We start from the raw sequence: 16,278 nt of genomic DNA on the forward strand, positions 1-16,278 counted from the left end.
AAAATCAAGGTTTAGTTTCAATTCCCTTAAGCTTCTTGTGGGTTTAAACATCAGTGACAAGTAGGCTGCATTATCTACCTAACAGTTATTAGAAAAGGTTAGTTAAGATTATAGCATCTTTCCAGATGCACTCACCAGAATTAATTGAAAGGGATTCTTTCTTCAACTGAGACGTTACCAAGAAATTTCTTTAAGTTTGGGGCGCCTGGGTGGCTCAGTCGTTGAGCGTCTGCCTTCGGCTCAGGTCATGATCCCAGGATCCTGGGATCAAGTCCCACATCGGGCTCCTGGCTCGGCCGGAAGCCTGCTTCTCCCTCTCCCACTCCCCCTGCTTGTGTTCCCTCTCTCGCTGTCTCTCTGTCAAATAAATAAATAAATCTTAAAAAAAAAAAAAAAAAGAAAGAAATTTCCTGAAGTTTCTATTAAGAATTCTACATCTTCTGGGGGCCCCTGGGTGGCTCAGTCAGTTAAGCAGCTGCCTTCGGCTCAGGTCATGATTCCAAGGTCCTGGGATCGAGCCCCACATCGGGCTCCTTACTCAGCAGGGAGCCTGCTTCTCCCCTGCCTGCCACACCCGCTGCTTGTGCTAGCTCTCTCCTTCTTTCTGTGTGTCAAATAAATAAAATCTTAAAAAAAAAAAAAAGAATTCTACATCTTCCAATGATTGTTTTCAGAAAAGGTAAATTTTACTAACATGACTTTTCATTTCCACATTGTTATTTCACCTAGGGGCAATGCCTTTCCGTTCTTGCTTCATGTTTTGCCACTGGGTTTCACCCAGTGCCTCAAATGGTTCCCTTCCGTAACTCATTTACACTTAAATTTCCATCATGTCTTGGGAAATATGTAGCATACAATACTCCTTGAGCCCTGAACTAGACACATGCTGCATGGCTACTACGTTAGGAAGACCTTTTACAATTACGTGGCTGCTTTTGTTTACCCTTGCAGAACCTGAACCTTAGTACAGTGCTTAGCACATAGTAGGTGCTCCGAGAAAGAGACGAATTAGTGAACAACAGGATTTGTACACAAAACCAGCTAGAAACGTTATGCAAAATCTTATTTCTTAAGACCACTTATGGTCAATGGCGTCAAAAGCATCGAACACAGGTTTCTGGACTGTGATGTAAATAAAGGACAGCTGGGGATTCAAGTTGAAGTTGTGTTCTAGTATACTGCTCTTTCTCATTCAACTGCCTATCAACTATACGTTTAGGCCCCTGTGTCATTAACCTGAATATGAATTTCACTTCCAGCGAGGTAGGAGGCCCATTTAAATAATTACAAATATGTACTATGAACGGCGGACGGGGGGTGGTTTCTGGAAATTGCCACAATGGGCTGGTTCACACACATTGAAATATTTCACTTTCACTCCTATTATATATGGGAATTGTAAGGATGCAGATGTTCCCTGAGACATAAGAAATTTCCTTTAGTAAAGAATATTTTCAGCAAAGATTTAGAATGCTGTTCTCTTGGACTGGTAATCGATCTTCAACGTCTTTGGGCAACCCCGATGTTTGAAATTTCAATTTTTGAAAAATAACAAAGCGATTTTTTAAAAGGCATTCTATGTATCCTTATTAATTTCCAAAATATGCTATTTTTATCAGTGAAAATAATCATGGCTGAGTAATTATGGGGAGAACTAGGGAACTAGAATAAAAAGTGAGTTTCATGGGTCACTAAGATACATTCGTGAAGTTCTGACCTTATTTTTTATTTCATCAATAAATCTGTATTTAAAGAATGGGCCGGATACCTTTACTTCCAAAGATTATCTAGGTAGTGTTTGGCTCCTTCAATCAGATCCTAAAACCAAGTATTTGCAACCACAAAATCTCTTGAACAGCAGGATTCCAGGCTATCGTAGGTTGGGACCATGGACAGTTAAGCTCTCCTAGTAACTGGCTCAGTCCTCATTTGCATAAATGCCCTTCCTGACACTTTGGAGATCAAAATCAAAGTTCTCCTAGCTCTTCTAGCTCTCCGGATCAATCAAGAAGGACCTAAAACTGGTTAGGAAACTCCCTCTCAGACTCATCAGGAAGGATACAGAACTGGTTAGGAAACTCACTTCTCAGAGAAGAACTGGGAAACAGAAAACAAGTTTTCGATTATCTTCATGAAATTATTTCTTCACATACTCCTACTGCCTGCAAGGTGGTGGCAGTGAATGTTTGCTAATGAATTATTAACCACTGCTGGTAAAGAAAAACCTATTTTCACCCCTGAGATATTTTCTTACCATTCTTTGTTTTAGAAGCAAACAGTGGGCACATTAAAAAAAAAAAAAGAGGGGGGCACCTGGGTGGCTCAGTCGTTAAGCGTCTGCCTTTGGCTCGGGTCATGATCCCGGGGTCCTGGGATCGAGCCCCACATCGGGCTCCCTGCTCCGCGGGAAGCCTGCTTCTCCCTCTCCCACTCCCCCTGCTTGTGTTCCCTCTCTCGCTGTGTCTCTCTCTGTCAAATAAATAAATAAAATCTTAAAAAAAAAAAAAAAGAATGCACCATGTTTTTGTGTTTGTCTGTTTTTAACATTCCCAGTAACATCCCATGGTTAAGAGAGAGAACAGTTCAAGGGTGAAAACAGAGACAGACGGATTAGGCATATTTAATATTTTTACTAGAGTTCTGAAAGAAATACGCTACCCTGATTTGTTTATCACCAAATTCCTCATTTTGACTCTTCTACACAATCTGCGGTAACCTTGCAATGGTGATATAAGGGAACAGCTGAGGGCCCTTAACCCGCACCGCTCTCAGACGATGTCAGACCTCAAGAGTCACCAAAAACTCCAAGGTTTTTATTTTCACTTTAATTATCTTTTACTTAATAATAAAATGAAAAATAAGAATATATGAATACATACAATCTATATACATATATTTATTGCAAATACTTAAAATTCTTATGTAAAATGATTTTTCTATATTTGTGAAAAAATATGACTTTTTAAATGGTGTTGACACCAACTTCTCTGTACATACCCTCAATTCCAATGTTAACAATTCCTTTAAAAAGGCAAAAGACACAAAAGTTTAGCATTTACCAAACCAGTCTGTACAAACCTTATAAGCCAGAAGAAAAAAAATAGCTCGTGGTAAATAAGTCGATTTTCTTTTAAAATAAAAAATAAACTCCAAAACTATTCCCCTTATTGCATTTTTCGGAAATAATCTGAGTGTCTTTAGAGTAACTTCCTTTGTAATAATTTGTGCCTTAACAGTGAGGTCCTACATAAACATACCATATATGAGAAATTCAAAGTCTTCCACTGTCACTTTTTACATAGATATTAAAATATATATTACTTAAAATATATTACTGGAAAGCTATTTTTTTAAAATTGATCTTTAATAGTTGTATCAAATGTAAAGCATTAAAAAAAATAAAGTAACCAAGAATCTATGAAGCTCTTACTTCAACTTTAGGAAATGTTTTACCTATTGTTCCCTTTCAATAGGTACGTAGGTATTGAAACATGGTAGGAAAAGATCCCTGCCTATTATCATGTTTCTCAGTCTCTTTGGACTATTCTATAAATTGAGCTGAAAACTACCGTTGGCCAAGTTTTTTACTTAGCACATTGTGTTGTAATGCAACGGGGACTCTTCCCTCTTTGCTGTGAAGTGAAACCTCCAGGTCACAGAGAAAACCCTGGCACTGTTCACTGACAGTGAGTTCTAGAAATAAATAGTGGTGTAATGACCAGAGAAGAACCCCTCATTATAACAAATAATTTTACCCAAGAGTTCTTTAAGGGCTCTAAGGTGGAGAAAGGCAATAATAAGCAATTAGGATGGTTAACTGTCAAGTCATCAATATGTATGAATTTACACCTTCACCGGGAAGGCAAGGAGGTCCTCCTTTGGCTATTTAAATCTGAGATAATTCCTAACACCTACATCTGGGTGCCTTCCCAGCCCACGCAAGTATGCTTCCCCTTCTTCAAGAAAAATGTCCCATTTGCCAGATCTTATTCTTAGAAATGTTCCATGGGATACCACAGATAGTTTCAGAATCTTGAGCATAGGGGTTAAGGAATAGTAGGGTGAACAACCCCAGGTTGTTTAATAGGATGGAGAATTTTTATCGAATTTCTTAAGATTCAGGGAGCCTTCTCTACTAGACAACTCAGAACAGTCATTAAGACTGAGATGACATATTTATTGTTAATGCTATCTCCCCAATGTGACCTACAATGGAAGGTATCTGAAGGCTCGAGAAGCATACCCTGGAGGCATAAGCATCAGGCATAATGCCTGACTAGTCACTGGAAATAGTGCAACTAAATACCATTAAAAAAAAAAAAAAAAAGGTTAGCATTGATTAGCAACCTTTCAGATTGAACTGAAAGGTAAAGCAACTCCGAAAACCTAAAATAAAAACTGCTTTAAAGGTATTGGAGTACCATGCTCTCAATAATATAAAGATTTTTCTTGTTCCTACTGCTTCATTTTCAAAAGGGCCAAATTGTATTGTTAATGTGTTTGGATTGTTGCTGTTGTTTTTCTGTTCAGCTCTTAAAATGAATGACTTTCTACCTGAAACCACTGTGTTGAAACAAACTGACGAACGGACTGTATTCAATTTACTACCAAGCCGAGAGAACCTATCCTCTCATTTTGTCAAGACTGAAGCAGTGTACCTAGTTGACATATCCTGTCTCAGGGACATTCATAAATGCAAATATTTTTTTAGCTGAGTATCATTTGTTAAGAGAATCTGGGGAATAATAATGCTTAGGACCTATCTGCAAGAGCCTTGGTCAAGAAGAAGAGGCACGATACGGTTTGCTCTCCAAATGGACTTGAAAATCCCTGATCCCTTTCCTCCTCTCCTTTCCTCCTCTCCTGGTTAGTCTGTCCAAACTCAGATTACGGGAACCATGGAGGAGGGACTTCCTACGACAGGAAAGGTGCAAAGAAGAAAGTTCACTTTGATCAATCCAAATTGGTAATTCATGTTTAGCATGGGGTTAGTTCTGAAATACTCAGGCACTTCCAGCACACAGACCAGCCCTCAGTCCTGGCACTGAACATGGGGAGTGAGGAAACTGAGCACAGAGTTTTAACCAGCAATAGGTCCTTTTAGCCCCTGCCCTTGGATTACACAGAGTACTGAAAGTTTGGGGAACTGAACCATTTTTGTTTCTTCCTGGATCTTGGCTAGAGAACTTACTCCTTATCCCTGGATCCTTGTGTGTGTGCCGGAAGAAAAGGGGAAATTAGGCGGACATCCTATTGTCTCGGCTGAAACTAGAACAGAGATATTAATCCTGTATTCGCCTTGAGCCACAAGAAGTAACAGAAGCAAAAACTGAAAAACAGTGAAGTATTAAGTTTCTTATGGGGTTCAAAAGTATTAAAAGCATGTATAATGTGGGGTGAAGAATGGGTAACAGAATGGGGAAGAGCAAAGAGTATTACTGTCTACTTTCTCCTAATCTGGAATGTGACTTAACAAGTTACTCTGTTCTGCATATGGTCAATATCACATCCTGAATACTAAGTGTACTAGGTTGCAGTAGTATTTTTACTTTACACACTTGAAATTAGGAAAACTTAAAATCAATATGCATGATGCATATTGACAATACCCGGTTCCTTAATACCAAATTCTGATAAATTGTAGATTTATTTTAATGTTCTTTAACCATGACCTAAATATATGTACTCAAAAACTCTTCAGTCACTAGTGACAAGATTTAAAAAACAACAACAAAGGAAACAAAAAAGAATCAACAAAACAAGCAACAAAACTTTGGAGCTAACTTCTCTTCCTTTCTAGATGTTTCCTTAGCCATTTACTGAAGCCCCTTTACATTAGAAATTTCTAGTGCATAGAAAGCAGTAATCCAAAACAGAGGACGTATCTTCCAGAACAGGAGAAGTGTCTAACTTTTACTGTGTATGTCTGTGTGCACACGTTCTGTTCAAAGTAGTATCTAGTAAGATTATTCCACACTCCTCAGATGCCTGGGAGGTCAAAACAGGCTAAACAGAACGGGCAAATGTGGCAACAAGGAGCTTTCCCTCCTGCACAACAGCGGACTACAGAACATTAGGGAACAGGGTTGGGCAAGAAGAGGAAAAGAGAGGCTACCTTGTTTCTAGGGTTAAAAATCGTTTTCCAAAGTCCGTTATGTTCAGTTTAATAGTTTCTGCACTTTTTTTTACTCCCTTGCCCAACAAAACACAGAGTTCAAATCACCCCATCGCTAACATTTTTTGTTACTGCTCTACTAGCATCTCACACCTGTTTGTAAGCTCCCATGACTGACCAGGTACCCGGATGTTACTGCTGGAACTGCTGCCCGGCACAGGCTCAGCTAACAGCAGGGGCCTGGGCTGGCACACCCTTCGTGGGCCACGTTCACGGTCTCAGGGCAGGGCAGGGGGCCTTGAGGGCAGGGGGCCACAAAGCGCAAGCAGAGAGCTTGGCAACAGTATTGGTTTGTGGAAGCCAAGAACCAGGTCAAGAGCTTTCAGAGTCTGAATTACTACCTATGAAATTAATACAGTATCAAAAATTTGAACTTAAGAAGGTTCTGTCTAAGGTAAAGGGACTGAGTAAACCCTGAATCCAAATCCCGCCAAGGCTGAATAATCTAAGTAAAGCCTGCAGTCAGACCATCATGACATAATCAGCTTGAATGGTCATTTCTCCAGACCATTCCTTCATTCCTTCCTTTTCCTGGCCTCTTAGGAAAGGAGAGAAGAAAGACAGCTTCCTTTAACCATGCATGGCATTAAACTTTTCTCAGAGTCACGTGAAGTGGAACATAAATCTGAATTCAAATACATCATTACCTAAACACTTGGGAAAACAATGTTAAAACAAAATGTGACATATTTACATGATTTTGTAAGTGCAAACTTGTCACAAATTCACAAAGTCTTGCTTGACCTAGACTTACTATACAAGGTGCTCTTCCTCTAAAATATAAGATCTGTACTCTGTATTCCTGATTAAGTAACGTCTGTCTCTTAAGACAATTGAAACCTACTTATTTATTTCTGTGATTCCGAAAGGACGCAAAAAACACATCTCATCAACCCTTCCCTCCCTGCCTCCTTTACAGCGTGTTCTCTTTCTAGTCTCGTTACCGAACGACAAGGCAGGAGACACACAGTTTCGAGGGGCCAATGCAATCATCGTGGCAGAATGCTCCACACCCCTTGCACATGATCATGGCTTTCAATCGGCAGTAACATTTCGAAGGTGTGTCCTCTATGCTGTTCTCTTCAGGAAAGGCCTGAACAGGAATGGTCTGGCCATGGCTGCTGGGATTCATCGCTTGGCTAGCAGGGATGGTAGTGACAGTCACCGAAAAGGACATGACATCACCTACATTGCTAGCCACCTGGCTACAGTCAGGCATCCCCGGGACAGCAGAGTTATGGTCCATGTCGGACGAGGTGGAGACATTGATCATGCCTCTATAGCTTGGCCCGATCTGCGTGGGGCTTCCATACAGCTTTGGGGTCTGCAGTGGTGGGAGGAGGAGAGGCTGATGGGTGGGACTGTCTGCGGTCAGAGGAAGAGCAGTAGAATTGAAAAGCTCAGGGCTGCTACGCATCGTCTTGCCTCTCACTGCATGAGCCATTTGTTTCTGTGCTGCCTGAATAAAATCTCTGGCTAGGGTCTTTTCATCAAATGTTTGGCCTCTCGCGAACAGGTAATTCTCCTTGCTTAAAGTGGTTTGCTCATGCACTGGTGTCTCCGCCTTCACATTCTTTTTTGCTAAACAATCGTTGGTGGATAGGGCTTCTCTACTGTGGGGCCCCGAACCTGCTTCACACCTGCCAGGACCCTGGGCAGCCTGGGGCTCCTCCTTCACCACGATGGGTTCTTGCTCATCACTGGTACTTTCCTCATCCGTATCTTCTTCTTTGCCACTGCTACTATCTCCTGTTGCATTTTTACAGTCTGTGTACCCCATTTTCAAGGCCTCCGTGGGGCTACTTAGACACGAACGGTCTTCAGGGTTTATAGAATGGGTCCTCCTAAAGCTCTCTGAACCCCGGCCATAGGTGGAAATGTTAAGTAAGTAGTGACCTGCCATGGCAGGCTTCGATGTCCTTCTGCCAGCAAAACCCAGCATGAACCTCTGGCTTGTGGAGATGTCTTCCAACTGGAAACCTGAGTGAGCGAAGTTGAACTGGGAGGGCTGCACAAATGGGAGAATGTTCTGCCTCCGAACCCTTTGGATGAGAGTCTGAAGGATCTGCTCTTGGGTGGCTTTGCTTAGTCCTTCCTGGTACTGGTGGGTGTCAATGCTAGAGTCCCTCAGTTCCTTACCTGAAAAGAGCTGAAGGGGTCTTGGAACCTGGGGGAGCTGCTTACTCTGCAAGGCCTTCCCCAGCTGCTGCAGAGCCAGGTGGGACTGCCTCTCACCCCCTTCCTCTCTGACGCTGTCTTCTGTGGCGCCGGCGCCGGTGAGCGCTCCCGTCCCCAGCTCCTCTTTCGTGGGCAGTGGAACAGTTTTCATTTCAACTTTGGTGAGAGGTTTAGGCAGAATTTGCTCCATGGGAACATCTTTGCCCTGAAGCAGCTGAGTGACCAAAGGGTTATTCGCAGGGATACTAGAGCTCGGCCTTGGCATGGGTCCATTCAAATTTGAAGAAGTTCCTGGAGTTTTAAGGCTAGAAGCTACTGGCAAAGTGCTCGAGGACGGAGCTGATCCCGGAGGCGCTACAGTCACACCGACCTGGGGTACAGGAAGCTTTTCTAAAGCGGCTGCGGTCAACAACGATGTTAAAGGAGAGGGAGTCCCAGCCGCTGAAGTACTAGCGGTTGTCTCTGCTGAGGCCGAAGGGTCTGGCATATTCCTACCAGAACCTGCTCTGGGCTCGACTGTGCCATCGGCTGCGAAACGAACAGGTGGGGAGGCACCTGAGATGAGAGCGGAAGCCGCCGGAGCAGAAGGCGCCTTCTCCTGTCTGCAGGTCCCGGGGCCTTGCGGGTGGGGGAGAGAGGCCACTGCGGCTGCTGCCCTGGGGGGGTGCGGGGGTTCGTTAGCCGGCTTCCCTACGGCTGGTGGGGGCGCGTTAGTGCGGGCTGGGGAGGGGGCCCTTGCGCCGGCTCCACCGCTGGCAGAGGTTGGAGGCACCGAGGGGGTTTGCTGTAGTTGTGCTCCAGAGACACCAGGAGGCCGTGCCTGCTCGGGGCCCTTGGTCTCAGACTGGGGCTGAGTCTCTGGCCCACAGGGTAAAAGCTCTCTCGGACCTCCCCCGCTTCTAGTTCCTGCCAACTCCAGGGTGGGGCCCTCTCCAGGTTCGCGGCCTCGGTCTGAGTCTGGCCTCCCTCCTCCAGCGGTTTGGCTGTCACCGCCCTCTCCGGGGCCTTGTCCGCCCCCGGGGCCAGGTCCTGGAACGGTCCCTCCAACTGACGCTGCGGCGGCGGCGGCAGCGGCCGCTGCGGCGGCGGCCGCCCTCTGTGCTTTGACCAGCTGGGCTTTTGCTTTGATGTCTGCAAGAGTTCTGGCTCCTGTTCTGTTAGGACTAGTGATGGAGACTGGAAAACGAGCCCTGGGAGAGACCTGCGATGTAGGAAAAGGCATGGGGGAGATTCTGGAGACCGGGATCTGAAAGAAGGAGGGAGGAAAAAAACCCAGAGCTTAGTTTTCATTGACAAGAAAAACAGAACTTCCCGAACACTTGAACTGTTGCAGTAACCGCTGCACCCCAGTCACAGAGATGGGGGGTCACGGCCGAGAGACCAAAGCGTGGAGAAGACAGCAACGCGACTGTGTCTCTAGGGTCCTTCCAGCTCCGCTACTGGTGCCAAAGCCCCTCCTCCCCCAACATCCTCTCTGCCCCAAATCCCCAAGCCTCTCTTAAAGCGACTCCCTCCTAATGGCATTACTACTCACGACTGCTTATTACTTAAGATACAGACCTTGCGGGGTGTTTGCACTTTCGAATGTGTGTGTGAGAGAAGAGGCATACCACTGTCTTTTTCTTCTTAGCTCTCCTTCCAAGCTCCGAGGAGAATTCTTGCTCTCTTCTGCTCTACGCACACACGCACACGTAAGCACTCAGGCTGAATTATCTCAATGACAGAGGCGTCTAGATAGCACTGGAAGGTAGACAGTGTGTGATCCACAGATGCACCCCACTCCGTCCATCCACACGAGGGAGTATGTACATAATGTATACAGTGTTCACCACACTCGTTTTCATCCCTGGCTGGCTTTATCCTTACTTGGGGAGCTGGTTAAAAATATATGTGCTCTGGGGGCGCCTGGGTGGCTCAGCTGGTTAAGCGACTGCCTTAAGCTCAGGTCATGTCCTGGAGTCCTGGGATCGAGTCCCGCATTGGGCTCCTGGCTCGGCGGGGAGCCTGCTTCTCCCTCTGACCCTCTCCCCTCTCACGTTGTTTCTCTCTCTCTCAAATAAATAAAATCTTTAAAAAAAAAAAATTAAAAAAAATATATGTGCTCCGGGTCCTATCCCAAAATTGACAAATTAAAACTCTAGAGAAGGGTGCCTGGGTGGCTCAGTTGGTTAAGCGACTGCCTTCAGCTCAGGTCATGATCCTGGAGTCCCAGGATCGAGTCCCACATCGGGCTCCCTGCTCAGCGGGGGGTCTGCTTCTCCCTCTGACCCTCTCCCCGCTCGTGCTCTCTCTCATTCTCTCTCTCTCAAATAAATAAATAAAATCTTTAAAAAATAAAAATAAAAAAATAAAAATAAAAAAATAAAACTCTAGAGAAAATATGCTTTTCTGAAACACTTCCTGGGAAACTCTGATACATCACCAAGTTTGAAACCACTGATTTTCATAGCATAAAATACTGTATCTGAAAGGAATCAGGCTCCTATTTGAAACAATACTTTGGAAGCTATCAGAGTTCAATTAGAATGCATCAAAGTCTGGACCCTTCTAGTAGTGGCCAGAACTTAAAGGAGCAAATAACTGTTACAGATTTTCTAGGGCATTTAATTAAAAAAAAAGAAAAATTAAGCCACAGGGCTCTAAGGAAATGCATGTTATCTTTCCGGAACTCCTTAAAATTAAGAATAGTAAAGTCACTAAAAATTTTTCATTATTTGCAATATCCATTTCTCAAAAGGTCAGTAGTCCTGAGAAACAGATTCTCCGTCATTGAGAAGTCAGAGCAGTGGGATCGTCACAGGCGTCACAGTCCACACGCCTCACGTCAGGAGATGTACCTAATCTCTCTCTTAAACACTGAGTCTCTTTTACATCTAACTGCACAGTATTTTAGAAGCTACCAATAGAGGGAAAGAAGCAATTGTTGCCCCTTGGTAATATCACCTAGAAGAGACCACTAGGACGGGTAGAAAGTAGGTAAAACCAGAAAATTAAATCCAAGAAAGTAAAAGCACAATTGTTTAGGGGAATTGTATATAGGGACAAACAACCTTACATCAGAATAATCTTGAGAATAATAACATACCTAGAAGAATAAATAATATCTATTGTAATGACTGAAAATCATTACTAACATGTTGATAAATTCATTAAAAGTGGCTCTAATAGAAAGTCTTAATACGTAAAAATAATAAGTTTCAGTTATTTATGTAAATAGCTCTATTACCTGTTTATGTGGAATAAATGAGATGTTACACTCTGTAAGCACTAAGGGCTCAATGTCGTCTGGGCACTGGTAACAATTTAACACCAAGAAGCGCTATCCTGGTAGAACAAGGTAAATTCTTTTCATGTATACTGAATAGATGGGGCGCCTGGGTGGCTCAGTCAGTTAAGCATCTGCCTTCGGCTCGGGTCGTGATCTCAAGGTCCTGGGATGAAGCCCCACATCGGGCTCCCTGCTGAGTAGGGAGTCTGCTTCTCCCTCTCCCTCTCCCCCACCACCATCCCCAGCCCCGCTCCTGTTCCCACTTGTGCTCTCTCTCACTCTCAAATAATAAAATCTTTAAAAAATAAATAAATGTATACCAAATAGGAAACACAGTTTTCCATCTCCCCCCCATACATATTATGTTACAGATATCCATGTTGTAACGTGTGCACACATATGCACGTATATAACTTACATATATACACTTGTATAACATTTGTAATAAAATTAAAATTTTATTTTTCTACTTAAGTTTTAGTTAAAAGATTTTGCTGTTATAAATTACATTAAGTTTTGTCTAAGAAAGTGGGATTTGAGATACGGCCTAAGGTAAGAGTTATTAAAGCAACTTCTGGTAGAAAATATTCTGTGGGGGGGTAGAGGGGGATGAGGAAGGAGAAGAGAGCAAAAGGGAAAAAATTAAATAACAATAATACGGTCATGGTAGACTTAAGTTTTCAGTGTGGAGCCTCTCTGGATTAGAGAAAGCAGACCAAGTAGCATGTAATTCCGCCTCTATACAGATGAGGAAACAGAAATGATGAATCTTACCCAGTATCATTTATATAAAGTAAAACCTAAAATGTAACTCGGCTCTCGGGTCTGCATAGAAGTTCTGACTGACATTCATTACAGAAAGGTTTCTAATATTTTTATAACAGTAAAAGTGGGGAAAAAAAGAATGGTAAAGTGATTTTGATAAAAAAATCACAATCTCTGGCAAAGCATGCAAGGTATGTTAATGGTAGAAAAGTGGCAAACATTTTTTAAAAAGGGAGATTCCTAGGTGCACAAATCTTAAAATTAAAAAGTAATGAGAATGTCATACAATTAGTAATAAGACGCAAAATGAGAGAGAAATACATAGCAAATGAAATGGGTCAAGTACTAGCAACTGAATGTTTCTAAGGGATATGTCCTGATGGAACTAACTTTTGTTCATCTAAGTTAAATAAAAAAGGGGGAAAAAGTATTTCTATGTGCCTTCTTTTTCTATTTATATCCTAACGTGAATGAGTAATACCCAGTGCCTGGGCGCACAGTAGACACAATAGTATTAATGAATACCATTAGTAAAAATTTATTAACATATACTATTTATTAAGTGAATAAATGAACTGCAAACTGATATAAAGCACAAGCCCAAGTATTAGTAAACCTTTAGATCAGGAGTAAAAATGTGTTTGGGTTTTAAAGGGCTCACTACTGGTTAGATGCAGTCTTTATATACTAAGATAAGGATACTGCTTTATGAGTGTGAAAGATTTGATAAGCAGCAATAGAATGCTAACATGGAAGTCAGTAACACAGCCTGAGCAAGAGAGCTTAACAAGGCTATCCCACCTTACTCATGTCCCTCAAGTAACCAGCAGTGACCCATGGCAACCATAGAGGTTTCCTTTAAAAAGATGGAACTAAAGGTAGTTCTAGAGCCACAGAACATCAAATCAGTTATGGCAGTAAGAAAAGGGCCAGGGTACACTTAAATATCATGGCTCTTGCCACAAAAAAGCCAATGGCTTCCTTCTGTTTATATTTCTTATGTTGTCACATGAGACAGAATAATTTCCACAACTATCTTAAGATGTAAGAGTAGCCAGCAGGGAGGGTGGGTGGAGGTGGTCTCATTAATTAGATATCCATTACTTACTCAACCACTAATAAAGATCTGTAGGAATGCAGTTCTAAATGCCCGTTTATTAATAATTTTGTTCATGTTACAACACAGTTAACAGGCTTATCACATATATACAACTGCGTTACGAAATACCACAAATGACTTGAAATTTAATAAGACCAGAAACTTACTGTTCATACATTCTCTCTTTTTCAATTCTTCCCACTCTCTTACCTTGAGAGGTGGTACTTTTCGCACCTGGATCCTGTCCGCTCTACTGAGAAAGGGCTGTGGCGAGACTTGAAATGGCTGCTGGTACTGGCGATTCTCTGTGACACGTGGCCTTTTCTCCCAGCTCACGGGGGCCTCTTCTTGGATGAGACAAGATTTCCTCTTGAGGCTTTCTGGGCTGTGATCAACCAGAGCTGATGGAGGTTCTTTCGCAGTGATATCCTGTGGACCTGCTTCTGCTATGGGCTTCATTACTGGTTTTTCCACCCCAGGACTCTTGGGTTTGTTTGGGGATGTAACTAAAGCTTCTTGGCTTTCATCTTTGTTATAATTAGAAACTGTAGTGAGATGATTCTCCTTCTCAGACTCCTGTTCAGCAGAGGCAACTGGCTTCTGCTCCAAGAGATCATCATCCTTTGGGCACTTGATGGGAAGAATGCTGCTAAGCTCTTGTGTATTGCTTGCTGAGGGAAGTAGGGGTTCTGTGGATTTGGGGTTTGGCTGCACCATATCTTGGCTTTCATGCTCTTCTTTTCTTACTGGGGATGGCATTTGCACCACTTCTTCTTTAGACCCTAACTGGGAAATTACTGGGACTATACTGACAGGTGAGGCCTCTGAAGGGAGCATGGATTTTGGTTGCTCAGCTGGGGTTTTCTTTACTTTGAGATCGCTGGGCGAGGCTGTCAATTTCTTTGAATCCTCAAGGCTCAGACCAGAACTAAAAGGTGGAAGGAAAAAATATTCTAGTTGAAAAATGGCCTATGTTATTGAAAGTGTTAGGAGATAATAGTATATGGCAATGCCTAGAAGAAACCCTGACATATAGTAGGTATTCCTCATATATCATCACTATTATTATTACTATTATTATTATTATTATTATTATTAGTGAAGTTCTGGAGCTCGAGTGCCTGGATGCAAATCCTGGCTCTGATACATCCATGTGACGTTAAGTAAGTTACTAGTCTTTTGTATCTCAGTTTCTTCATTATATACTGAGGTTCATCACTTTATACTGTTGTGTGATTAAATTATGCATATAAAGTACTTAGAACAGTACTTAGCACATATTAAAGCTCAATAATGTTAATTATCATTATTACTTATGTTTATAAGAGGGGCTACCTTGTCTAGAGGCAAACATCACAGACTACCCACAAGGGAAGTGAAAGAAGGCCAAGACCCACGTACCCTGATCAACTCTGCTCTGTAGCACCCGCAGAAAGGGGGGCCCAAGAAATCTACGGGCCCCTGAGGAGACAGTAGGAGGTGGCTGTCAACGTTCTTCAGACAATTAGAACTCTGGAGTTTCTGGAAAGCCCATTTACACTTCACTTACTATAGCTCTTTAATTCTGAGATCAATGCCTCTGAGCTATCCTGGGAGTGAAGGTCAACTGGGACTTCCACAGAGTGGCCTCGCTAGAACTAGGCTACTCAGCGGGGTCACTAGAGACTCTTCATAATGTTTTAGAACATTGTTTAACCAGGCAAAAGCAAGGGACTCTTTGGTGACTTCAAATGATCAGTACTGCACCTCTGAAATGGAGTGGCTAACAACAAAACTAGACAATAATAAAAAACAGTCCTCCTGTAAAAACTGGCAAAAAAAAGTTAACAGCTGAAAACAGAAAGACCCAAAAATTCCTACAATGCCTACGGAGGAAATTAACAATATTTACAGAGTGACAGCTACCTGCGATAACAGTCTAAATGGATACACCATCATTTATGGAGAAGGGCTCAAAGCTCATACCAAGAGTGTAGATCAATATGTGAGACTTTTTTTTTTAAGACCGACATGGCTCAAACACACAATCCCAAGATCAAGAGTTACACACTCTACTGATTGAGCCGGCCAGGCGTACCCATACGTGAGACTCTTAATCACAATAGGAATCACTTCCTACGTGACCATAAAGGGGATCAATGAACTACTGGGAAATAAGAAAAAGAGCCATTAGTTGTCAAACTGTGGTTACGGAGTGTCCTTAAGGATTGCCATTAGGTATGCAGAAGGCAAGAAGGGAGACAAACCAATAAATCTCTGGATGTTCAATTCTACTTCAAACAATATAGCTCCACTGTCATCTATTTAAATGTCCCCATTAACTTCTTTTCGGATACTTTATTAAAAAAAAAAAAAATTTAACGTATATCCCCTTGAGAACAGAGTTTGTATCTTCATTCAGCTATGAAGACCCGCCAGAGTGCCTTCTAGAGAGAAGAGGCTGTTTAATGATGCCCTGGGTGTAATGGTCCATATTATGGGATTCCTAGGATTCCTTGGAGATTCTGGATAAATTACCATCTTGTGGGATAATTAACTACTAGAAAAAATGTACTGAACTTCAGTATTCTTATAACTTATAAAATTATTGATAAGAACTATTCAGTCTATTCAAAGAAAGGGATTCCAATTCAAGATAATACATTTTTTTTTTTTTTTAATGAAACCATCCCACCCACAATGGTAATGTGTCAAGAGTCAAGGAACCCAATTCTGTGCACGCATGATTCACAAAAAGAAAAAAAATTCTTAGTTAAAAAGAACTGGTGAAATAATAGAAGGAAATTAAGGACT

At 42.3% G+C, this 16,278-nt stretch overlaps 1 protein-coding gene across 2 annotated transcripts in view; it reads right to left on the bottom strand.

Annotated features, from left to right (window-relative positions):
- Positions 1-2,477: 2,477 nt before the first annotated feature.
- Positions 2,478-16,278, bottom strand: part of ASXL2 (ASXL transcriptional regulator 2) — a 136,720-nt gene continuing 122,919 nt past the window's right edge. For both annotated transcript variants that reach the window (XM_032391462.1, XM_032391461.1), the window contains 2 exons: positions 13,696-14,413; positions 2,478-9,599 (listed from right to left, as the gene is read on the bottom strand). In XM_032391462.1, the coding sequence (XP_032247353.1) occupies positions 7,116-9,599; positions 13,696-14,413 (3,202 nt within the window). In that variant the 3' untranslated portion in view covers positions 2,478-7,115. The remainder of the gene's footprint in view (positions 9,600-13,695; positions 14,414-16,278) is intronic.

The sequence above is a fragment of the Phoca vitulina genome, unplaced genomic scaffold (assembly GCF_004348235.1).
Source record: "Phoca vitulina isolate PV1807 unplaced genomic scaffold, GSC_HSeal_1.0 scaffold63, whole genome shotgun sequence".
Taxonomy (NCBI): Eukaryota; Metazoa; Chordata; class Mammalia; order Carnivora; family Phocidae; genus Phoca; species Phoca vitulina.